At 40.2% G+C, this 26,364-nt stretch overlaps 1 protein-coding gene across 1 annotated transcript in view; it reads right to left on the bottom strand.

Moving 5' to 3' along the window:
- LOC126272875 (probable G-protein coupled receptor CG31760) overlaps nt 1-26,364 on the bottom strand; it is a 644,703-nt gene that overhangs the window by 421,417 nt on the left and 196,922 nt on the right. The window contains exon 2 of the mRNA XM_049976099.1: nt 8,111-8,234. Within this exon, the coding sequence (XP_049832056.1) occupies nt 8,111-8,234 (124 nt within the window). The remainder of the gene's footprint in view (nt 1-8,110; nt 8,235-26,364) is intronic.

Genomic DNA, 26,364 nt, shown 5'->3' with positions numbered 1-26,364 from the left:
ATATCTCGCATTTAATCTTAACCTACTTGTTCTACCATTTCCATAATATTGTCCTCAAGAACGTCGCCCTGTATACACCTTCTATATACTCCTTCCACCTTTCTGCTTTCTCTTCTTTGCTTAGAATTAGGTTTCCATCTGAGCTCTTGATATTCATGTCAGTGGTTCTCTTTTCTCCGAAGGTCCCTTTAATTTTCCTATAGGCAGTATCTATCTTACCCCTAGTGAAATAAGCCTCCACATCCTTACATTTGTCCTCTAGGCATCCCTGCTTAGCCATTTTGCACTCCCTGTCGATCTCATTTCTGAGACGTTTGTATTCCTTTTAGCCTGCTTCACTTACTGCATATTTGTATTTTCTCCTTTCCTCAGTTAAATTCAGTATCTCTCCTGTTACCCAAGGATTTCTACTAGCCCTCGTCTTTTTACCTACTTGATCCTCTGATGTCTTAACTATTTCATTCCTCAAACCGACCCATTCTTCTTCAGCTGTATTTCTTTCCCCGATTCCTGTCAATTGTTCCCTTATGCTCTCCCTGAAACTCAGTACAACCTCTGATTCTCTCAGTTTATCCAGGTCCCATCTCCTTTAATTTCTACCTTTTTGCAGTTTCTTCAGTTTTAATCTACAGTTCATAACCTATAGATTGTGGTCAGAGTCCACATCTGCCCTTGGAAATGTCTTACAATTTAAAATCTGCTTCATAAATCTCTGTCTTACGATTATGTAATCTATCCTAAACCTTATAGTATCTCTAGGTTCTTCCATGTATACAACCTTCTTTCATGATTCTTGAGCCACATGATAGCTATGGTTAAGTTGTGCTCTGTGCAAAATTCTACCAGGCGGCTTGCTCTTTTATTTTCCTCTTTCCAATCCATATTCACCTACTACATTTCCTTCACTTCCTTTTCCTACTGTCGAATTCCAGTCACCCATGACAAATTTTCGTCTCCCTTCACCACCTGAATAATTTCTTTTATCTCATGATACATTTCATCAATTCCTTCATCATGTGCAGAGCTAGTTGGCATATAAACCTGTACTCCTGTAGTAGGCGTGGGCTTCGTGTCCATCTTGGCCACAATAATACGTTTACTATGCTGTTTGTAGTAGCTTACCCGCACTCCTACTTTTTTATTCAGTCTTAAACATACTTCTGCATGACCCCTATTTGATTTTGTATTTATAACGCTGTATTCACCTGACCAAAAGTCTTGATCCTCCAGCCACCGAACTTCACTAATTCCACTATATGTAACTTTAACGTATCCATTCCCCTTTTTAAATTTTCTAATCCACCTGCCCGATTAAGGGATCCCACGTTCCACGCTCCGATCCGTAGAAGGCCAGTTTTCTTACTCCTGATAACGACGTCCTCTTGAGTAATCCCCGCCCGGAGATCCGAATGGGGGACTACTTTATCTCCGGAATATTTTACTCAAGAGGACGCCATCATCATTTAATCATACAGTAAAGCTGCATGCCCTCGGTGAAAATTGCTCGTGGAGGCACAGGGTACAGTGAACACCGTTTTTATATGGTTGAAACTGATGCAGAATGTAAAACCTGTATCAGCAAAAAAGGTTGTAAGTTCTTTTTTCTGCGCTCGTCTCTGCAATTGGCAGTGCAGTTACTCTGAGGTTATATAAACACGAAGTATAGCCACACCACTCCCTTTTCTGTGAGGTGGCGTCGATACCAACGACCACAGTGGGCAGAGACTGAAGTAAACAAGCTCTGCTCTTGGCACTTGCCGCTTTGCAGAAAGTTAATTTCACTAATTCATTACTTTGAGCAAACCGTAGTAATGTCGCGCGCAAGGAGACGACACTGTTTTGTGTCAGCATGTGAAATAGTGTTGCAACCAACGGCGACCGGTTATCATGTACAGCGCACTGTAAATATCACACTACAATTACGCCATTTCTCTTCGAATGCGAGTTAAAGTCGCACTAAAATCACGCCATGCCTCTTTGAATGCGTACTAGTATGCAAATGAGGCAGACGAAATCGCATTTCGTAGCGCTGTGTCTTCGATAATTAGAAACCGATGCTGAGTGTTGAAATGGTGGCCAGTCGCGCTACAATGACGTCAGAGGAGGGACGCAGTTGTCATCACTTCGGGCACTACGAGTGCTACCTGTTCAGAGTACTAGGTGAATATATTTCATTGAAATTGGGTGTAGCGTGTTCTCCAAGCTTAGATTAAGAGGGATCTACTAGGAATCTGTGAAATAAGGGCTTTTTGGGCCAGTGGATAGCAGCATTGTTTGGTAGTTCTAGGTCTGGGTTTGATTCCTGTTGCTACTAACACTTCTTTACTCATTTTATTTTATTCCTCGAGTTTTTTAACAATTCATTTTAAAATTAAATAAATTGCATATATTTAGTATTTTTGCTATATCTATTATTACGGCGCCTTAGGTCATGAGGCGTCTATTAAGGCTTTCTTGTATGAATGTATGCGGTTTCCAGTGTAAGCAGTCAGAATCTTACACGATCTGCAAGGGGCGAGCTGTGTCTCGCAGGCGTGCGTTATGACCATGTGGCGTGACTGCAGCGTGTGAAAGCTGCAGAGAGGTGCTTATAGAGTACTTACATTCTCTGGAACTATAAAAATTAATGACTGATCTAGAAACAGATTGGGGAACTTCATATTAGGTACATAATCTTCTATTATGTAAAGCAACAATCTGTCAAAATCTGAAGTAAATAACTGAGGTAATTTGGATGTTACCCCCCCCCCCCCAAAAGTCAGACACGTAAAAAATTATATATATATATATATATATATATATATATATATATATATATATATATATATATATATATATATATATATATATATATATCACAAACTGAATATATGAAAAGATAACAACTTCAGTGTTTAGATTCAAATTTGGAGAGTTCTCAATTTAGAGAACTTTTCGTATTTTTTACTGTAGCAATAACTTTGAGATTTCAAGTAGATATTTAGGTTTTGTGTTAGGGAGAGTGTGAAAGAGAGTACTTGTTTGAGTGCATGTGGGATATTTGCCAATATTAAATCTTCAGTTTGTAATTCTCTATTGGAACATGCAGGTGTTCCAGGTTTGTATCGTGGGAGCGAATCCACCAGTGGTTACCCTACTAGTGGATGACGGATGTCCAAGCATGTTTGAATATGTAAGAGACAGCCAGAACATCCGCGACTATATAGTTAAATTCCAGATGCTAAGTACCGCTTAAAGTTTATTTGATTTTATTTGTTCAACAAGAGAGTTTTGAGTTGCTTATTTTAATGACGTCAATGAGCTGAGAGCAGTGGTTGGTTCTAGCTAGATTTTGGCGAAAGGCCCCAACCTGAAAGTCTGTTCTGTAGAGCCAATAAGACGTGAGACGGTTTGCCACCTATCGCATGAGATAGAGGTGCTTGTAAGGACAGAGAGAAGAAGGCAGTGGTGGACTAGCTTTCGAAGGAGCCGGTCATGCTGAAAGTGTCCGAATGCATTATGTGTAAAATGAAGTGATGTTGTGACTTCCGCGTTTCGGTACAGTGATAAATTTAGCTGGTGTTTACCATTAACTATTTGTGAAATTTTAAGAGTCGAGAGATATTTTGTTCTGGAGGAAATCATGTGAGTAAACTTTGAACTAAATGCGTGGCGGTACTAAGTAAATTTTTTTTTACTGAGTATTTATGGCGAACACAAAAAAATACTTTATTTAAAGACAACTACTGAATGCCGAGTGCAAAAGTAGCTGTTTATTGGCTGTTTTACCCTCGTAAATGATTTCGGAATTGGATAGGAAAAGTTCTGGCTGTTTGAGTGTGATGAGGACAGTGAACAGGAACTTTAATTATTTGAACACATGTCGGCTGATGATGTTGCTTGATAGCAATAAAAAAATCATAATGCACGTTTTAAATTACCTTTGAACTTAGCCTTGTGAACTCTAAAGAATAAATCGGAAACGGCTTGCTGTTCAAATTTCTGTTTTCAGCTCTTTGTACTTATAGCGGCCTCCGACTTGTAGTTATGTTATCTCAGTTTCTTCTACACTGCTTTTCCCAGATCTCTTAAGTAGCTGCAGTCAGGAGTTACGTGTGCAGATTTGCAGCAGTTATGTTGCAACACCACCGTCGATGTGCGAAAGAGTGCGCTATGTCGCAGTCACCACATCATAGCACATCGGTGAAATTTTGCACGAGTCGCCACTGATCGCATCTCAACCGAACACCAAAAATGAGATGAGTTAAGAAATTTTCACAACCGCCATCTTGTCACCTCGTTCGTGATTCCTTGGGTTCAGTAATCTCTATCCTACATTATGGGATGTACAATGGTTTCTTTTTATTATGGGGACTCGAGCTTAAGCTTTGATTATTAGTGAACCAATAGGTCTACCGCAAAATGAGGTACAATATATTTTCCCTGTTTCACTGTGACTATATCCACCAATTTGGTTTTAAAGTTAATATACACATTTTCTTTTACATTGTAGTAAGGATTGTTCGATTTTCGGCGTCTTCGCTACGAACTGTTCACATCAAATCTATGTAGCTAGAAATTTACTCGTCTAATGTTAATGAAATTGTAATATGCTATTGGCACACTCATTGGTAATAAAGTTATCCAGTTCGGTTTTCCTAAAGTAAATTTTTCTCAGCCAAGGATAACCATGAAATAGAAAGCGTGGCATTGTTGTGAGGGTATTTTTTGTAACTGTAAGGAGCTACAATCTATTTGATCGGACAGTGTGATAAGAATTTTATAACGAGTGACACGTAAGACTGGTTTATGGGTGATGGACCGTGGAAATAACAATAGCTGCTGTGGAGGAATCAGGCGCTACATTGTCAGTCACAGGCAAATATTTTCCAATAGCCCGGGGCTCGGTATCAACGATGCATTCATTTGCACAGACATGCACGTTGTAAATCGGGGGGTGCAGCACGCACAGAGCCAGTCTCAAGCACCATTGTTTATAATATCCATATCGCGCTGTACGCTACAACTACAAAAGATACATTGGAACCGAATCCACGCTTTCTCCTCCATGTTTATCTTGCGCTCAGAAGAAGTAACTTTGGAAAATTCGTAAGAAGTGTTTTGTGGCTCATTGAAAATTCCGAGATTCACACTAACAATACGTGTGCCTGTATCCTATTAAAATTTCATTGACACTAGAAAAAAAATTTCATTTAGGTAGTTTTCAAGTGAGCAGTTCACAGCGAAGACGCCGATACCGTGACAATTTTTAATAGAAACTAAAATGGAAAGACTATATTGATTTTTAATATGAAATTTCTCCACATAGCATAACGCTGAAGAAAACAGGAAAAATATGGGTTTAGGCCTATTGATTGGCTTGTAGTTACTCTACAGTAAAAAATCCGATAGTAGTCATGGATTCTTTCCCAGGCATAACATTGTATAATTCTATATAGATACTAACAGTCTCTGGTCAGGGCCTTTATCATTGCATCCTGTGCCACCGCACTGATAAATAGTCAGTGAAGGCAGCTCACGCGTCTGCTTCAGTCTCCTAACTAATCACGGACCTCTCTCACCCGCTAGTAGTTACGAAGCCGATGCTCTCTACGACTTGGAGTGAGCAGAGAACTAATTCGGATCCCAACAGCATGTTAATTTTGTATCCACTGCAGACCTGGGCAAGCCCTTTACAAACTGCCGTACGTGTGTTGTCGATACGTGCGGTGGCGTGATCGTGATCTGACTAAACAGACGTGCATTTCCTCGTTCAATCTTTTTTTTAATAGCTGTTTTTGTCCTAAGTCCAATAATACTCGACAGCAATTCGAACGTTGATTTTTTAAGAAACCCCATTTCGCGCGTGAAATACACGTCCTTTAGATATTTTCAATAGCTCGTTCTCGTCTATGTCTCCCTGAATAATAACTCATGTCATTTCTGACAAGTTAAAAGTACGATTTTAGGCCATCCAGAATGGAAGCGATTACTTGTATTTAAGATAACGAAATATGAAACATTGTACTGCAGTGAGGTACTGCATTTTTACAACCTGTTTCCACAAATTCACGAAATTCATTAAGTTTCGTCATTGTAACTGCATATACAGGGTGTAAATTTTAAGTTAACAAACCAGAATAACTCGAAAAATAATCTCCACACGAAAAAACGTATAGAACCGAAAGCTGATTATTATCGAGGAGGACATCTGCTGGCTCTAAAATTAGCCCACTACCCAGCACCCTGGGGATGGGTCGGGAGGAAAATTTTGAATTTCAAATGGGAACACCAATTTTTTTATTGCAGAATAAGATTCTACGTACAATTTGTCTTAAAGAGTTATTTTGATTCTTGGCAGTTGGCGCTGTAATTCAAGGAATGCATGTTCTCTTTTTTACGTGAAAAATGGTTACGAATAAATAAAAATACTTATTTACTTTGTAAATTTTGATTCGCTAAAACTAAAACTCTCCCTCTCTCCCCACAAGGTGGGGTTTGAGAGAGAGGAATTAGAATTTTCCAAATGTTGACCAAAATATTAATTTTTTCCGCAGATTCGGATAAGTTTTGTTTGTTTCGTGGTCATGAGGCTACACAACTTTTAATTATGAAACAAATCACCTGACTAGCTAACCAACCAAAACTCCTACTGACTAACGAGTGAAATAATTAACTATAAGATTAAACAAAGTAAAAGACTCAAAATGAGAAAATCTATTGTCTTGAATTACAGCGCCAACTACCAAGAATCAAAACAAATGTTTAAGACAAAATGTACGTAGTTTTCAATGTAGAATCTTATTCTGCAACAGAAAATGTTGGTTCCCATTTGGAATTTTAAAGTTGCTTCCCACCCCACCGCTAGGGGATGGTGTGGCGGGCTAATTTTAGCACAAGCAGATGTCTCCTTCTAAAATAATCACCTTTGGATTCTACACATTTTTTCGTGTAAAGCTTACTTTTGTCAACTTAAAATTTACACCCTGTGTATGAAAACATTCATAAATGATTATAATAATAACAGCCAATCAGGGGTAAAGAATCAGGCAACTGTTTTGAATTTGTACTAAATAGTGTACAATGTGGGCTGCACGATGAGTACATAGGTCTCTCTAAATCACATTGAACTTTCCTGAATATTTTTTTATTCCTATTGTCCTACACATTAGTATCGTCATAAGTATAATAAACCAACTTTTCTTCACGTTTGTGTTCTTCTCACAAGCAGCTAAACATGCTGAGTAAGCCGGCCGCGGTGGTCTCGCGGTTCTAGGCGCGCAGTCCGGAACCGTGCGACTGCTACGGTCACAGGTTCGAATCCTGCCTCGGGCATGGATGTGTGTGATGTCCTTAGGTTAGTTAGGTTTAAGTAGTTCTAAGTTCTAGGGGACTAATGACCACAGCAGTTGAGTCCCATAGTGCTCAGAACCATTTGAACCATGCTGAGTAAAAGTTTGGACAGTTTCCTCTGATACTCAGTCTAAATATCTTACAAGAATCACAACCAGTTCCTTTTCATTTCTATTTGACTATGAATCGTTACTGTTACATAATTAATGTTTTCCCAGTAACACATTTCAAATATACAATGGAATATAACGTTAACAATAAATGCCATGGTTTTCGTTCTAGAATTCGAAACGTTTTGATAGTATAACTATCTGATCAGTTGAGAGATACAGTTTGATGTATTGCAATTTATTAATGTGATATGGAAACGTCGCATCTTTAGCAGCACACTTCAGATCAATCTTATTCTCACATTTAGTTTTGAAAAATTGCTTATGTGTGCTGATTGCCTGTTTTTCCTACAATGCGACAAAAACCTGGAAATATGAAAAACGTGTAGACGAGTTATTCCCAACAGGGAAATGAGATAAACAAACAAATTTGCCCCACTGCGTTGCCAACTAACTAAATGGGGAGTCGTGGTGGAACCGCCTTGGCAGCGACGTCAGCATTCGTTCCAAGATAGGCTGGAAGAGGCCTCAAAAAAATTTTCTCAAAGTATGCCTTTTGGTCTGGAATTAAAAAAAAAAATCGACAGCCATAATATTCTCAAACCACGGACATTTTTGGAAACCCGGAAAGCAGTAAAACAACAATAGTAAAGAGAATGGCTTCGTACCTGAGTGGTCCGTTCCTTGCACTTGTCAGACGCGGCGAAGATGTTGAGCTGAGTGCTGCCAGGCGGAAGGGGGCACTGGTCGATGTCGACTCGCCTCAGGTCGATATCGATACCGCTGGTGCCCCTGCAACACACAGCGCGGTGTCTCATCAGCAGGCTACAGGTCTCGGTCGCACAGTATGAAACAATTTCCGGGTAGCAGCAGTGGTACAGGCCGTGTTATACAGAATGTCCCAGTTTCGTGGGCTATGAGCAATAAAAGTCATGGATTATGTTCAAAATAATCTTCTCCAAAATGAAAACATTGCTGAATTCGTATTATGTTTTACAACAGTCACTGTATTTCGCTTTAGTACTGCAGTACAGCTTTTTGGCTGCTCTCAATTGCTTCATAACGATGTCCTTTCACTGACATCTTCAGTCTGGCGAAAAACAAAACGTCGGCTGGGGCCAGACCCGGCGAGTATGGTGGGTGATCCAGGGCTGTTATCCATCTTCATTTATCATTTTCGATGATAAAAGAAAATCTAAGAGAATTTCGTGAAATGTGGTAATGAGTGTAGGTAGCAGAATGCCAGGCTTTAACGACTCTGACCAGAAATCCTTTTGAGGTGAAAGGTTTCGATAAACTCTCTAGAACACAGGCTCCCGTCGCGGTTGAAAAGGTTGTCCAACATTCGCATTTTCAGTTCGCTTTCAACAGAGATTCCCAAAAGAACAAGTTTCTGACCAGTACGAGAAAGTTTTCTCTATTTGCAAAATGGTGTATGCAAACAAACAAGTTCAGCGAGCATAGATTTATTCAGCAGACGATGGTGTTTGTTTTCGATGCAGCGTTCGTCTACAACGTGTGACCGTACGTAATGGATATTTGAGTTCTTCTGTGAAGATTTGCTCTTTAAACGCAGCTACAATGAATCTTAAAATATTATATAATCCTATAAATACTAGTGTTGCAAAAATGTACTAAGCTAAAAGTACAAGGTTTCTGGAGAAAATGATAGCAAGCATTAGACAAATTCTTTCCAAGTACAATATACTTATTTAATTGACTGATATCGTATTCACCTTTAACTGTAGAGATTGGCTACTCATTTCACAATTCAAATTTCGGTCTCTGAGGCTTTATCAAACGCTACTGCAAAAGCTAAAGAAAAACAAAAATGAAGCTAAAAGTGTATAAACAGAAACATTTTGTTTCACTATATGCCAAACTTTAAAACCCTGTAACATCGTCATTAACAAGGTTTTTCACTGGAGAAACACAATGACACCAAACAAGATCGAAGCTTCGGCATATCGTGAAATAATGTAAATTAGGTGACCAGCTCCAATATTAACATCATTCACGTAAATCGCTACTAATCAATGTTCAACAGACCACTTGCTTGTGACCGGCACGAAAACAAATTCACAAGTGAGACTGTCCGTGTATTTCTCACAAAATAACACATTTAAGTGTATGTCTCACAAAATATTTTTGTGCCTGTTTTCAACCTATAGCTTTCTATGATATCAGGCTTACAGTTGTTATCTCTGGAATGTGCTATCTCTGGTACGTGCACAGACAGTCTGACATGTGAATATATTTTCGCGGCAACGGTCTCAGTTCATATGTAAACAATATGTTAGAATATTGATTTGTAGCAATTAATGCGAAGGATACTAACACTTGTAAAAGCTCGCGTGGTTTACCTCTTTCACTATATGCAGAGTTTCGCTTTCGTCTGATGTTGCTGTATTTCTACTGTGAAAAGGCTTTGTCTTGACGTTGACATGTATGCATGTTGGAGAATATTAACGTTTATCATGCTGTTAAGCAAAACTTGAGTGATTGAATACTTTCATCGTTTTTGTGACGTACAGCTGTCTACATAACATGTCTACTCAGTTCTGTACACAAACGCTGCGCTTCAATATTGTATATTTCTTTCTGGCGTTTGCAGTACCACCTAATAATAGCTTAAGGTCGGAACGGCAACTGTGAAATAAATAAATAATTTCTACAGTCGAAGGTGAATACGATGTCCTCCAAAAACTTCTACATGGCAGGAGGCCCGACATTGAGAGATTAACACACTACTGTCTTTTTGTAGTGAAAATCAAAGATATGTGCTCTATCTGTTGGACATTGTGCCTATACCACGCTCCTGATGTAACGTTGTTCCAAGCGGGACATCTGAATAAATGAGATGAGGAAGGATCATACAATGTTACTCAGACAGATGTACAAATATATTGTGTTCATTACAGGATTGTTTAAACCGTTATTTTATAGCACACGTTCCGAATAGACGCCGAGGAAAATAAATTCTTACGATTGTATTTAAATCAGTATGTTAGCGTCTTCTGCGAATCTACTCTCGAAGACAAAAAAATGAAGAAAAAGAAAAGAAAAAAGATAAAGACTTACGACCAACCAGACATTTTGGCGATCTGACACCCAGACTAGACAAAATTTGGCACTATGTCCTCTACGAGGAAATCCAACAACTCCTTCAATCAGTGCTAAGCAGAGAAACTGTTCGCGTAAGGGCCAGAGTTGAATCGACGAGTTATGACTTGCTCATTTTGTGAAACTCCTTCTCTTGAATAAATCATTCAATTTTACTGAAACTGTCATCATTTGTTTGTCTGTATGTTGTTGTTGTTGTTGTGGCCTTCAGTCCTGAGACTGGTTTGATGCAGCTCTCCATGTTACTCTATCCTGTACAAGCTTCTTTATCTCCTAGTACCTTATGCAACCTACATCCTTCTGAATCTGCTTAGTGTATTCATCTCTTGGTCTTCCTCTACGATTTTTACCCTCCACACTGCCCTCCAATACTAAATTGGTGATCCCTTGATGCCTCAGAACATGTCCTACCAACCGATCCCTTCTTCTGGTCAAGTTGTGCCACAAACTTCTCTTCTCCCCCATCCTATTCAATACTTCCTCATTAATAATGTGATCTACCCATCTAATCTTCAGCATTCTTCTGTAGCACCACATTTCGAAAGCTTCTATTCTCTTCTTGTCCAAACTATTTATCGTCCATGTTTCACTTCCATACATGGCTACACTCCATACAAATACTTTCAGAAATGACTTCCTGACACTTAAATCTATACTTGATGTTAACAAATTTCTCTTCTTCAGAAACGCTTTCCTTGCCATTTCCAGTCTACATTTTATATCCTTTCTACTTCGACCATCATCAGTTATTTTGCTCCCAAAGTAGCAAAACTCCTTCACTACTTTCAGTGCCTCATTTCCTAATCTAATTCCCTCAGCAGCACCCGACGTAATTCGACTACATTCCATTATCCTCGTTTGATTTTATTGATGTTCATCTTATATCCTCCTTTCAAGACACTATCCATTCCATTCAACTGCTCTTGCAAGTCCTTTGCTGTCTCTGACAGAATTACGATGTCATCGGCGAACCTCAAAGTTTTTATTTCTTCTCCATGGATTTTAATGCCTACCACGAATTTTTCTTTTGTTTCCTTTACTGCTTGCTCTATATAGAGATTGAATAACATCGGGGACAGTCTACAACCCTGTCTTACTCCCTTCCCAACAACTGCTTCCCTTTCATGTCCTTCGACTCATATAACTGCCATCTGGTTTCTGTACAAACTGTAAATAGCCTTTCGCTCCCTGTATTTTACCCCTGCCACCTTTAGAATTTGGAAGAGAGTAATCCAGTCAACATTGTCAAAAGCTTTCTCTAAGTCTACGAATGCTAGAAACGTAGGTTTGCCTTTCCTTATTCTTTCTTCTAAGATAAGTCGTAAGGTCAGTATTGCCACGTTTGTCTGTATAGGCACATTATATCTGACGATTTCTGGCCCATGGTTGCGTCGGTTTTTTGTTTTCTTTTGTTTTTTATTTGTATTAAGGTATATTTTGATTACATAGTTATGTGACCTACTCTTTAGCAATACAAAAGATTAGAGCCTGACTGCAAAACACACTACCACTGTAATATTCTACAATATTTATTATTTGTCACACAAGCCGCTTATCGGCTATTACTTCATCATCAGGTACAAAAACAAGTACACTACTGGCCATTAAAATTGCTACACCAAGAAGAAATGCTGATGATAAACGGGTATATATTGGACAGATGTATTATACTAGAACTGACATGTGATTACATTTCCACGCAATTTGGGTGCATAGATCATGAGAAATCACTACCCAGAACAACCATCTCTGGCCTTAATAACGGCCTTGATACGCCTGGGCATTGAGTCAAACAGAGCTAGGATGGCGTGTACAGGTACAGCAGTCCATGCAGCTTCAACACGAAACCATAGCAAGAGTAGTGACTGGCGTATTGTGCCGAGCCAGTTTCTCGGCCGCCATTGACCAGACGTTTCAAGTTGGTGAGAGATCTGGAGAAAGTGCTGGCCAGGGCAGCAGTCGAACATTTTATGTATCCAGAAAGGCCTGTACAGGACCTGAAACATGCAGTCGTGCATTATCCTGCTGAAATGTAGGGTTTCGGATGGATCGAATGAAGGGTAGAGCCACGGGTCGTAAAACATCTGAAATGTAACGTCCGCTGTTCAAAGTGCCGTCAGTGTGAGCAAGAGGTGACCGAGACGTGTAACTGATGGCACCCCATACCACCACGCCGGGTGATACGCAAGTATGGCGATGACGAATACAAGCTTCCAATGTGTACTCACCGCGATGTCGCCAAACACGGATTTGACCATCTTGATGCTGTAAACAGAACCTGGATTCATCCGAAAAAATGACGTTTTGCCATTCGTTCACCAAGGTTCGTCGTTGAGTACACCATCGCAGGCGCTCCTGTATGTGATGCAGCGTCAAGGGTAACCGCAGCCATGGTCTCCGAGCTGATAGTCCATGCTGCTGGAAAGGTCGTCGAACTGTTCGTGCACATGGTTGTTGTCTTGCAAACGTCCCCATCAGTTGACTCCGTGATCGAGACGAGGCTGCACGATCCTTTACAGCAATGAGGATAAAATGCCTGTCATCTCGACTGCCAGTGATACGAAGCCGTTGGGATCGAGCACGGTGTTCCGTATTACCCTCCTGAACCTACCGATTCCATGTTTGGCTAACAGTCATTGGACCTCGACCAACGCGAGCAGCAACGTCGCAATACGGTGAACCGCAATCGCGATGGGCTACAATTCCACCTTTATCAAAGTCGGAAACGTGATGGTACGCATTTCTCCTCTTTACACGAGGCATCAGAGATTTTAAACTAGGCTTGTAGCCCGGATCTCCATTTCCGTAGATGAAGCTAGAATAAAACGTGACAGATTATTTCAGTGTAAGTGCGATGTAATATTACTTAACTAAGATAAAATATGTGGCATGTAGACAAACTAAAGCAGTCCCACATAGAAGAAAATAACTGAACAATGAACTTTGCGAAAATATTCTGAAGATGAGACTGAAGAAAATATTCTTGTTTTAGAAGGTCCTAAATTACAGATAGGATACGGCAATGACATTAAGCAACGGTGATAGTAAAACTTTATTTTTTTTTGACAAAACTAGGTATTACAGTAACTGAAGTAAAGGGAAAGGACCGTGTGAGTAAGAGCAGTAATTTACCAGATGGTATCGATGCTATTATGAGTAATATCTGCAGTTGGAAATGGCGAGTATCGGAACCATGTCTAGTCTTTCAGTACTCAGCTTGGTTTGATAGCCATGTATTTCTTAAATATCGACTACTTCAAAGTAGTTCATCATCCTTCCTTTATGGGTGTGGTATAATACTTCATGTTTCACTTTCTATCTAAAGCCCTCTTTATGCAGGTGGTCAGCGAATGTAGCATGATCTTTTCTAAGTTTCCAGCTTCTGTGGTGACACTTCAGGCGGGTACATATTGCCCTACCAGAACGACCTGTATAGAATTTGCATAACTATAAGTAAGTTTATATATTCCAAAGCTTTCCACAGGTGAAGTGCTATCTTTACCATTAGGCAAAAAGTGTTCAAGAGTGTTGTGCACAGGAAACGATGTTTTGACGTTCCTGGATTTAATCTTTCCGGCTACATCCAGTCACATTTTTCCTAAGTATGAAGTAGTGAGCCATTTATTGCATTCTTGAGGTGGGAGGTCAAGGAGAGGGTAAAGAAGGGAGTATAACTATTGTGTCTGCTTCTTGCGAATTGTGGAGTCTACTAAGGTAGGAGGATAGCCATTGTTTGATGCTACTTGATTGCATTTAATTATATTTGAAAGTTGCTCTCACTTATGAGTACGGATATTAAGCGATGTATCACAGATTGAAAGGCAGCATGATTAAGGGTCACTTTATATTGAGAACTAGCCAGTATTACATTTTCGTCTTTTGGGTAACTGCATAAATTATTTAGATATATTCATAGGCATCAGTGACTCCATTCATACAGTCAAGATTTATAGGAACTGTCCCATCACAGATATAGTAAAACTGGCCAATTCTCAACATCCAGTGACACATAAACATGTTGCTTTTCGCTTTATGATACGTCGCCTAATATCCATCCCCATGAATAAAGAACTTCCAAATTGATTTGAATGTAGTCAAACAAATAGCCTCAAACAACGGCTATTCTCCTACCTTAGTGGACTCGATATTGTACAAAAAGTAGAAGCAACACCTGCCCTTGACCCTACATCTCAAGATGCAATACATGGTCGATAGTTCCATACTTTGGAAAAGTCTCACTGGGTGTAGGCAGAAAGAGTAAACCCAGGAACGTAAAAACATTATTTAGTGTGCACAATACTGTTGGACTCTTTCTGGTCAATTGTAAAGACAACACTCCAGCTTTGTAAAAGAGTGATATATATAATATTATTTGTAATTGTGGCATATTCTCTACAGATCAGACTGGTAGGGCAATATGTACCGGCTTCAAAGAACACTACACAAGTTGGAAGCTTAGAAAAGTGGACACTACATTTGCTGACAACCTGCATCAAGGAGGCCTTAGTTACAAAGTGAGACATGAAGTATTACATCGCATCCACAAGACAAAGTTGAAATATCTTGGAGTAATGGAAATTTATAAACATATGTCTTTCCATCCAAGCTTAGTACTGAGAGACCAGACACAGTTTCCATACTCGACACTTCTAATTGCAGATACTGCTCATAACCCCATCCGGTTCATATTATAAATTACTCCTCTTACGTGTCCCATTTCCTTTATTTCTGTTACTATAATTTCCCTAATTGTGTTATAAATTTCTAATTTGTATAATCACAACTGCTTCACTAACCTGATTAATATCACTATTATATCCTATTCGTTTGCAATTTAGGACGTGTTAAGGACAAGACTGTTTTGTTCAGCCTCATCTTTGGAATATGTCTCAGAAGTTCATTGTTCACTGACTTTCTTCTATGTACAGCTATTGTAATATGGCTATAGTTAATTAGTTAATGTGTAACGTACTTGATCTTAATTCGGTACTCTCACATCGTATTTACACTGAAATAATCCCTCTTGCATTATTCGTAATTCCAACTTAATCCACAGGATTGGAGATACTCCGTATACGCATTAGTTTATAATCTTTGATCCAACAAAATCTGACAGCACCACATACTTATGTTTGTACCTGCTGATGTGGTAACAGCCGATAAGTGTTTTGTGTAACAAATAGTAAACAGTGTAGAATATTACAATACAGTTGTGCGTGTTTCATTCATAGTCTACCAAGAACCGATGTGACAGTGAATGAACGCATATGACTGTAAAACTAAGAAATGGTTAATCTGATATTTCAGAACCAAAGGACAAAAATTAGCATCAATAAAGGTATAAGAAGAGGACAGGCTTAGAAAAGGAGCTGGACATAATTGTACCCTGCCTCTATATAAAATTGATCTTCTCATACCGTGAAAGAGGCCAAAGTCCAAAGGCGAAAGGATACATCATATCAGATTTTCTGAAGACACCGTGATAGTTGCAGAATCCGAGAAAGAGTTTATCAGGATGCTGCCGGTACCATGAGACACTCTTAAATTATGGTAATAAAAGTTAAAAAATGGTAAACAAAAGTAACGGTAGCTCGAAAAAATAGGTAGAAATAAAAACCAATGTAAAAATTGAAGACGTTTAAACCTATCAGGTGAAACAATTTTGTTAGCTTTCTAGTAAAAACACGTTGGCCATCAGATGCTGGAACTTAGACATTTCTTCTGTTACAAAAGGTTTCATAGCAGTAGCTTCCTTGTACCTATGTTTGTCTGCGCAACATTTGTGTTTGCCCTGTTTATTAGAGATATCCACCTTCTCTTAGAATGAACTGCCTTTTTGTGATATTCCTTATCACAATATTTACTTCGTTAGCGAACTTCAAATGCATCTCATCGTTCCTCCTTACTTAAGCTTTCTTCCACACTGATTCTTGAAAATGAGTCTCGTAAACTTTCGCTCTTTCATCAATACAAAATTGTGATCTGGCTGTATTTCCACATGGGTAAGTCTCAGAACCCAATATACCTATTTGGAACTAGTCTGATCGCTCTATAATTCTGCAGGACTCTTCCCGTGCCTCCATGTCTTTTCCAAGCATAAATCTCTTCTTGTGATTTGTGAACGATGTACCCGCCATTATCGTCTGAAATTTATTACAGATCTCAACTAGGCTTACTCATCTATCATTCGTACCGCCTAGATCATATTCTCTCGTACCCTTTCCTTCTACTCCTTCCCTTCAAACCACTTTCCAATCTCCCATAATTATTATACTTCCATCGTGTTTTATATACTGAGTTACCCCCGCATACTTTCTCTTTTTCTTCATCTTCCGCTTGCGGTTTGCATGCATATCGTTTCCGAATGGGGGCCTCATTCGAAATCTTTTACCAATGTAGTACAACGTAACACCTGCGCTCGTCCTTTAGATATTATTTATTATATAGCAGCCAGTTTCGGGGACTCAATACTACATTTTGAAGCCTTAAGTGACGCTCAGTGAATGAGCTCCAATGGAGAGTTAATCATAACTATCTCTCAGTAATCTGCCCCATGTCCTGTGGCCACACATTATGCTCCTTTAATACAGTAGTTTGCATTGCCCTCTGTATCATCGTGCTTTTGATCACTGCCGATTCTTCCGATTTTTAGATGTAGTTCCCTACCCTCTAGGGCAAAAAACTCGCCTGAACCTCTTTGACTTCTGACCCCGGAAGTCTTCGGCCACCATTGGTCATGTTATTTATTTAAAACTTTAAGCAGCAGCTTCGTTCGAACTTCGTATCTATGGCTGGTTAAAGATGCTTCCCATAGACCGCATCTCCATACCACTTCCCTTAATCGATGAATGTTATTTATTTAGCATTTATTTATGTGGTTGCTCCCCCATGGTGCAAGCGAATTCATTAAGTACAGGTTTAAATTGCAGTTGGTGATTGCAGAATTAAGACGATGGGTAACCGATACGTGAGCTCTAGTCACACGGTAATTAATTATTACACCGAAGAGCCAAAGAAACTGGTACACCGGCTTAATATCGTGCAGGACCCCCGCAGAAGTGCCGCAACACGACATGGCATGAACTCGACTAATGTCTGAAGTAGTGCTGAATGGAATCAACACCATGAACCTGCAGGACTGTCGATAGTTCCGTAAGAGCACGAAGGGTGGAGATCTCTTCTGAACATCATATTGCAAGGCATCCCAAATACGCTAATTAATTTCCGTATCTGGCGAGTATGCCGGCCATCGAAAGTGTTTAAACTCAGAAGAATGTTCCTGGAGTCACTCTGTAGTAATTTTGGACGTACGGGGTGTCCGATTGTCCTGCTGGATTTGAGCAAGTCTGTCTGAATCCACAATGGACACGAATCGACGCAGGTGATCAGACAGGATTCTTATGTACGTCAGATATAGACGTGTCAGGAGAACCATATCATTCCAGCTGCACACTCCCCACTCCATTATAGGACATCCACCAGCTTGAACCGTCTCCTGCTGACATGCAGTGTCCTTGGATCCATGAGGTTGTCTCCATACCCGTACACGTCCATTAGCTCGACACATTTTTACCATTTGGAACGAGACTCATCCGATGAGGAAAACATGTTTTCACTCATCAAGAGTCCAACGTCGCTGATGGCGTGATCAGGCGAGGCGTAAAGCATTTTGTAGTGCAGTCTTCAAGGGTAAGAGTGGACTCTCGCCTGGGAAAGCCCATGTCGATGATGTTTCGTTGAACGGTTCGCGCGCTGCCTTGTCGATGGCCCAGCACTGAAATTCGCAGCATTTAGCGGAAGGGCTGCACTACTGTCGCGCCGAACGATTTTCTTCATTCGTTATTGGAGGATGTTTTTTCCGTCACAGAAATGTCGGAGATCTGATGTTTACGGATTCCTGATACTCATGGCACACTCGTGAAATAGTCGTACGGGAAAGTCCCCACTTCATCGTTACTTTGGAGATGCTGTGTCCCATTTCTCTGGCGCCAACTATAACATCTCGTTCAAACTCACATAAATGAAGATATCCTACCATTGTAGCAGCAGAAGCTGATGTAATAACTGCGCTAGACACTCATTGTCTTATATAGGCGTTGCCGCCCGCAGCCCGATATTCTCCCTGTTACATTTTCTAAGTTCTGTGCCAATAGAACGCAGTCTTTCATTTGTCTTCCATACAACATTTACTATGTGTTCTTTCCAATTTAAGTTGTGCGTAATTGTAATTCCTAGGCAGTTGGCTGAATTTAGGTCTTTACATTTGTCTAATTTATCGTGTAACCGAAGTTAAAGGAATTCCTTTTAGCACTCATGTGGATGACTCAAACTTATTATTTAAAGTCAATTGCCTATGTTTGCACCATACTGATACCGTTTTAAATCATTTTGCAATTAGTTTTCATCTTCTGATGACTTTACTAGACGGTAAAAACAGCATCATCTAAAAAAAACAAACTAACACGACTGTTCAGGTCGTCTCCTAAATCGTTTGTGTAGATAAAGAACCGCAGATGAGCTGTAACGCTACAATGGGAAACGCTGGAAATCACTTCTATTTCATTCGATGACTTTCCGTCTGTTACTGCGAACTGTGTGACCTCTCTCACAGGAAATTACAAATTCAGTCACATAACTGAGACGATATTAAATAAACACGAAATATCACTACAAGTCGCTTTTTAATATAACTTAACAGTTCGTGTGTGTAAGGAGCTACTCGTGTTTCACAAGAACGTTATTTTCTATGTACTTGTTGTCTGTGTGTCAATTGACCGTTCTGCTCGAGGTAGTTCATAATGCACGAACACAATATATGTTCCAGTTGTTTACCAATTGTTTAATTCTTCGACGGTAGGAAGTCATCCCTTTCACAGGAGGCCATTCAATAACTCACGATGTTTTTGTCTGTCGAAAAGATGGAAACAGCGTGCTACAAGATCCGAACTGTATGTTAGATGCTTTCTGACATCCCATCGGAAACGTTACAGCTTAACTTACGTTGCGTACGTCGTGAGAGTTTGTTGCACTGTCGCGCCGGAAAACAATGTCTTTGCTTATTGTTTCACGCCTTTCCTTCATTATTATTATCAACATGCCGCCTTTTGTGTTTAGGGAGAGGAGGAGATTCGTGTTTAACGTTCCGTCGACAACGAGGTCATTAGAGGCGGAGCGCAAGATCGGGTTAGGGAAGGACGGGGAAGGAAATCTGCCGTACCCTTTCAAAGGAACCACCCCGGCATTTGCCTGAAAGGACTTATAGAAATCACGGGAAACCTAAATCAGGATGGCCGGAGACGGAATTGAACCGTCGTCCTCCCGAATGCGAGTCCAGTGTGCTAACCACTGCGCCATCTCGCTCGGCTTGTGTTTAGGCAGCAGTGTCCACGGTACGCAGAGTGAGCGCAATTTTCGACAGTGGAGATGATTTCTGACGAAGGAATGAGGATTGTCGTGTCCTCGGCCGTCATTCTGCTGTCGCTGAAAATTAATTTCACGATCGCCTGGACATGGCCTTGATTCCCGAACAGAATCACCCAAATGTGTATGGCACTGTTCAAATTACTGGAATCACTTCTTTAGTGAACGAGATTTTCACTCTGCACCGGAGTGTGAGCTGATATGAAACTTCCTGGCAGATTAAAACTGTGTGCCGGACCGAGACTCGAACTCGTGACCTTTACCTTTCGCAGGCAAGTGCTCTTTCATCTGAACTACCCAAGCTCGGCTCATGACCCGTCCTCACAGCTTTACTTCCTTCTTCGAGGAGTGCTAGTTCTGCAAAGTTCGCAGGAGTGTTTCTGTGAAGTTGCGAAGGTAGGAGACGAGGTACTTGCGGAAGTAAAGCTGTGAGGACGGGGCGTGAGACGAGTTTGGGAAGCTCAGATGGTAGAGCACTTGCCCGTGAAAGGACAAGTTCCCGAGTTCGAGTCTCGGTCCGACACACAGTATTAATCTGCCAGGTAGAGTCACTTCTTTACTGTTCGTCGTGACACTGGATTTGTTTCATATACCGCCTTTTGTGTTCACGACGAATCTGTCTGAAATTTAGACGTTTTGCCCACAATAATCATAAAGGCTTGCTTGCAGTTTTGGAGTATGTTTGCGATTGTCGCGCCATTTCAGTTGCAGACTGCGATTTGCATGATTTCTCTACCACGGAAGAATTCTGTCTGTGTAAAACCAGGAACGTGTGCTGTGACAATGCTCCACACTTGCTAGTCAGTGGCCTTCCCTCGGGGCGGCTGGTGTAAATTAAAGGTCCTAAGAAATGTCTGTCAGACTTCTTACTCATTCCTTAAGAGTCACGCGTCCTATTAACTAGTTATGTTTATATCCACGCCTCATGTGCTTTCCTGTTCTTAGTAAGATAATTCGCTTATTTACTTTTCGTGTGTGTAAGAGGTTCAAGTTCACATTTCACAAATACTAAAGTGCCATAACCTTTGTTGATCTGTAATTAATCAGGTGGTGCCCATATTACGAAAATTGTAACATGTTTAAATAAAACAAAATGTGACTCTGAGCGAGAAATCTTACTTTTACACAAGTAGAGGACAGTTTGGTGCCTAGAGTATAGTGTGAATAGGGACACTTTATGATTTTGGTACGGGATTCAGTGCTATGACTGGTTTTACAATCATATGAAGGAAAGTGCACTAGAGACCACCAAAGGCAGATTCATCCCTTTTACGCAGTCTCTGTTGTTGTCAGACGTGAAAATACGTTTTATTTAGCATTTGTATACATTTATCGTTTTACATGTTTATGCTAGTATCTGTATAATACGTGGAATATATTGGTAATTCTTCAAGCACAGAATTTTATGGTAAGTAAGATGCCACGTATTTTTCGAACTATTTATACAACATGTGGAAAGTTAAGCCATAGTATATCAGGTGTGCAACATCTTGTAACTCCAAAACAGAAGACGGTCTTCTCACCATAGAGAAAAACGATACTTGCAAATGTACTAAGAAGGGGACTGTATGAACTTCACCTTAACGAATTGATTCATATCGACAGGGCGTGTGGATCACGAATACAACTTCAACAAATGTAAACGGGAAACGAGAAGACACAACTCCCAACTATGTTCGAGTTGGAAATTTTACACGTACTTTTGTTTTTAGTGTGGTCGCCAGTGCTCAACGAGGCCGCAGACGAGGTTGTTAAGCGATTAGTTTCACTTACATTGTCTGATCTGCATGTGTGATAATTATAATGTGTTATTTATCGAGCACTGTACGAATCAGGATGGTACCGATAGTAGAAGTAATGGAAACGTTTATTGTGACATACAGCACTTGCGATAAACGACTAATCTTTGCATGTGCATGGGTTCTTCAATCTCGTCATTGCAAAACAAAATTTCTGTTACTTTGGTAAATGGTGCTCGGTCATCGCACAATTTCGCGGCGCGCCAAACATATATATTGGCGTGAACTACGTGTGTATGAAATAAAATAAAAGTGCACCGAAATCCAGATACGATCCACACACATCGAGCTTATGAAACGCAGCCCTTACTCTCTTGACTGCGGAGTTCTAACGATCATACGAAATGTATAAATACAAGTAAATCTTCCAGCTTTATTTTCTTGAGAACGATTCGGAGATGCATCGTCCTGTTTACATTCGTTGAAGTCAGAACCATGCCCATATGCGTAAGGTCAATATGAATCAAATGAGTGGAAGGAGTTGTTAAGCTGCCCTTATAAGTTTATTTAATGTATTTAATAATTTTAATTGCCTTCAAAACGGGAACTCGTTTTAGAATGCGATAGCGTCTTGACTTGTAAAGGTAATTGATAAGACTGCTCCTTAATCTGGTTTCACTTAATGATTATTGGTGTGAAGTAGAGTAATAAGGTAACAAAGGGGAGACTGAAAAGAGTATTGATAAGATTTTCTCGATTGCAACGCTTTTAAATTTCGACACAGTATTAAGTCCTAGGTACATGACCGTGTTGTACCTCGTAACATGTTTTCGCATTAGGAAAACTTTTTTATTTTCTATATTAATTTCAAATAATGACTGTAACACTTAAAATTGAGTGCCATCGTTTAAAAATGGAATAAGGAAATCGGTGAAACGTCTACTATGGAGTGAGTAAAGGTTAAAGTGTGGGAAGTGTGCCAACATACACCACTCTCCTCTACTTTCCTGTTGTCTCATAGCGTCCTGGGGTTCCTTTTACATTTTCGCAGCTGTTAGAGGATCTTCTCCTTCATTAGGGAACATTCGGTGAACGAGGAAGCTGCATAAATACTGCAGAGGACGGAAACTGTTTGTGCAAAGTCTGCCCCAGGGGGGGGGGGGGAATTTGTGTCCGCCGCCATGGAAACGCAGTGGAGATAAAGTTTGTTTTGCGAACTGAGTTTGTGCTGGACTTTCAGGACTGTCACCGGTTTGAATAATTTACCGCCGAATAACATACCACCGCCATCCCCACTCCCTCCCCCACCCCCCACCTCACTTCACCCCTCAAACCACCAGCCTCCCCTTCGCGGACTTTTCCACATTCTTGCCAGCGTCTCATTACCTCATCCCGTGCTGGGTTTGAAACGAGTTTTTCAGTAATTGAAATAGTGGGATGTGAATGAGATGTCCCAGACATACACATTTCAGAAAAATAATGTGGCTGATTTCACCATGTTATAAAGCAGTATGTGTAAGGAGCATGTTACCTTACCCGAACCTTTGGTAGGGTCGAATGTTGTAACTAGCTACAATTTCCAAACTTTCACATATCGGCAGGGCTGTAACAGAAGTTTCAACAGTTTTCTTATTCCATTTCAAATGATAACATTTAATTTATGTATGCTGCAGTCCTTTTGTGAAACATCAAATATTATTCCGGAGAAATAGGTTCTCGAAATGTGGTACACTCTTCCGAGGTACAAAATTTTCATGCATCCAGAACAAATATTCTATACATATTTTTAAAATTGTTGCAGTCGAGAAAATCGTTTAAATTCTGTATTTAAAATCTGTTTTATCTTGTTACTGTGCTACGCACGAAAAATTGGTAAGCGAAGTCAAATTAGGAGGAAGCATTATCAAAAAGTAGTTACAAGTAAGAAAAACTTGAAATAGAAGCTAATGGTCAGTAACAATAATTTCCAATTTCAGATCAGCGAAAATTGTTACGACATCAGAGAAACACAGTGCATCAGCAGGTAAGACGTATTCAATTGAATAAGACCTTTTCCCGTTGCAAGGGACCAGATGGTACACAGCCGACGAAGTATGTAAATAATTTTAAGAGTATTAGGAATTTTCCTAGCCACAAAATGCTGTAACTGAGGAATTAACAACATCCTCCACAAAGCTCTAATATTACATAAGTACTTAAATATATAGAACTCGCAATATTAACAATAGCTGCTTATAGACAACTTCATGTCTTACAGCAATAAAAATAGTAGAAAATGCTGGAAACTGTTTAGTCGGTTTCTACTGTGCATTCCTCCATGTGATTCTAAAATTATTCACCACATGGAAACACCGATCAGGAAACATCATGTGTTAGCTTACTTGCCGCAATTTTCCCTAGAAAATGTCAGGGTGTGCTGCTGTCGAAACGTCGGCTGCTGCCGACGAAGTCAGCGGGCTGCGCTCTCCTAAGTTATTTGAACAATGTATACGCCGGGAGAAACTGAGGTTTCTAGATACACTGAACTCCAGATACAACACACTCCTCTACCCGAAATCTCTTATTACCCCAGGGAGAAGGGTACTGCGTGAATATTTCAGTCACTCACTGGAAAAAGTACCATCTGTTTCCACGACGATTTTCATATTAGCATTCGAAGGTCGCGTTTTAGTTCTTAAGTGATTGGATCTTTCGCGGTCCCGTCATTACTTGCTACCTGTAGGCTATCGTCTAGGGGTGCCCGGCCGACGGTCATTTAGTACTTTTTCGGACGTTTCGTGAGTTCGAGTGCCTGGCAGTGTTAAAGATGCAGGCCCCATTGCTGGTGGCGGAGACTACTCGTGCTGATAAAACGTCAGAAAAACCTCTATACTCCCGCTGACCGAAATCGGCGAAGCCTACGCATACGTAATACGTCAGACATTTTTTGCTTATAATAGCTGCATCATACACAACCTCACGTCTCACAACAACAAAAACAGTAGAAAATTCTGGAAACTCTTAAGTCGGTTACTACTGTTTATTTTAATTTACTTAGTATAATTTTTTAATACCAATATTAAGGCCTCAGGGTACGCTTTATAAGTCATTTCTATTTAATTATTTATTCATTTAACCTAATCCGGGTTTCAAACAAACAGTACCTTTTTCACTATACGGTTACCTAAGCAGTAACAGCTTAAAAATGAGAAAGAGTGTTAAAGAGATCTGCATGTATATTCGAGCATTGTAAGTAATGCTGTCTATGAGGTAATAGAGTTAATGCAGTATTTCCACAGGGTGGGACAAATAAAAGTGGTCAGGGGAACTGAGTCCCAGGGTACAAAGAAACATAGCTGAGGGAAACAACTATAGTGCTAACCCGACTATAGCAGATGTTGAAAGTGACCGCCATTCATGTTTTGGCATTTATGGGCTCTGGTCAAAAAGCCGATGAAGACATATTAAAGCTAGATTCTGGAATTGCTGCATTTTCGAACGAAATGTTCTGCTGAAGTTCTTGAAGATTGTGAGGGTTGTTGCGATCCATCTCAGACTTAGGGGCTCCCACAAACGAAGAAATCGCACAGTGACAGATCAGGTGACCTGGGAGGTCACCTACGGCCGCTACCAGGCTGACTTGTGCTGTAAACTCTGTCAGACGTGAAGATGGCGTAAAGGAGCTCCAAGTTTCAACCGACTGTGTGGGCAATAGCTGTACCGTGTTGGAAGTAACTGTAGGTCTTTCCCTCCTTCATTAATACTGCTCCGCATGACCGGGGCGCTTTTGTTTGGCACAGCCTGCGCTACAGCTGCTGCCACTCACATTGACAATAATAATAATAGTAATTGTAATAACAGACATGGTGTCAATAATAGCAATAACGATAGTGGCAGATATAAAATGAATTTGTCGGTGAACGAAACGGATGTTTTCTGATATGACGAGTTCTGTGGAAAGGAGATTTCAAGGGCAGCATTACAGTTACATTTTCAGTGCAATTCAGGTATTCATCTATTATTGCTCCTAGACTCTTTGTTGAAGGAGAGAAGTTGGTATTTGTCCAGTTTACGTTTAAAGATGGTAAGGATTCCCAATAACTTCGGCTGATGAGCCTGGAATAACCAACCAGTACCGTCTGGATTTTGCATGGATCGAGGATAGTACAGACAGGTCGGTACTCAGGTTTCCAGTAGCTAATCAGGTGTCCACAAAGGTTATTTTCAAAAGTAACATTACGATACGCATACTTCATGACTTGTACATAACAGAATTACTACTCTTCTTAATGATAATTAAATGTGAGGGTTATCGATAATTGTTGACATAGATACAATGCCTACAAGGTAACTACAAATGGTTCAAATGGCTCTGAGCACTATGGGACTCAACTGCTGTGGTTATTAGTCCCCTAGAACTTAGAACTACTTAAACCTAACTAACCTAAGGACATCACACACATCCATGCCCGAGGCAGGATTCGAACCTGCGACCGTAGCAGTCGCACGGTTCCGGACTGCGCGCCTAGAACCGCGAGACCACCGCGGCCGGCGTAACTACAAATACCCACTATTATAATACCTGCAGTCGTTACATCACACAGTTTAAGGACGTGTACAAATGGTGATAAAATATTACAGATGGCGTAATAATTCAGTCT

Source organism: Schistocerca gregaria, chromosome 5, assembly GCF_023897955.1.
Source record: "Schistocerca gregaria isolate iqSchGreg1 chromosome 5, iqSchGreg1.2, whole genome shotgun sequence".
NCBI lineage: Eukaryota > Metazoa > Arthropoda > Insecta > Orthoptera > Acrididae > Schistocerca > Schistocerca gregaria.
The sequence above is the reverse complement of the archived record's forward strand: the minus strand, read 5'-3'. Positions and strand labels throughout refer to the sequence as shown.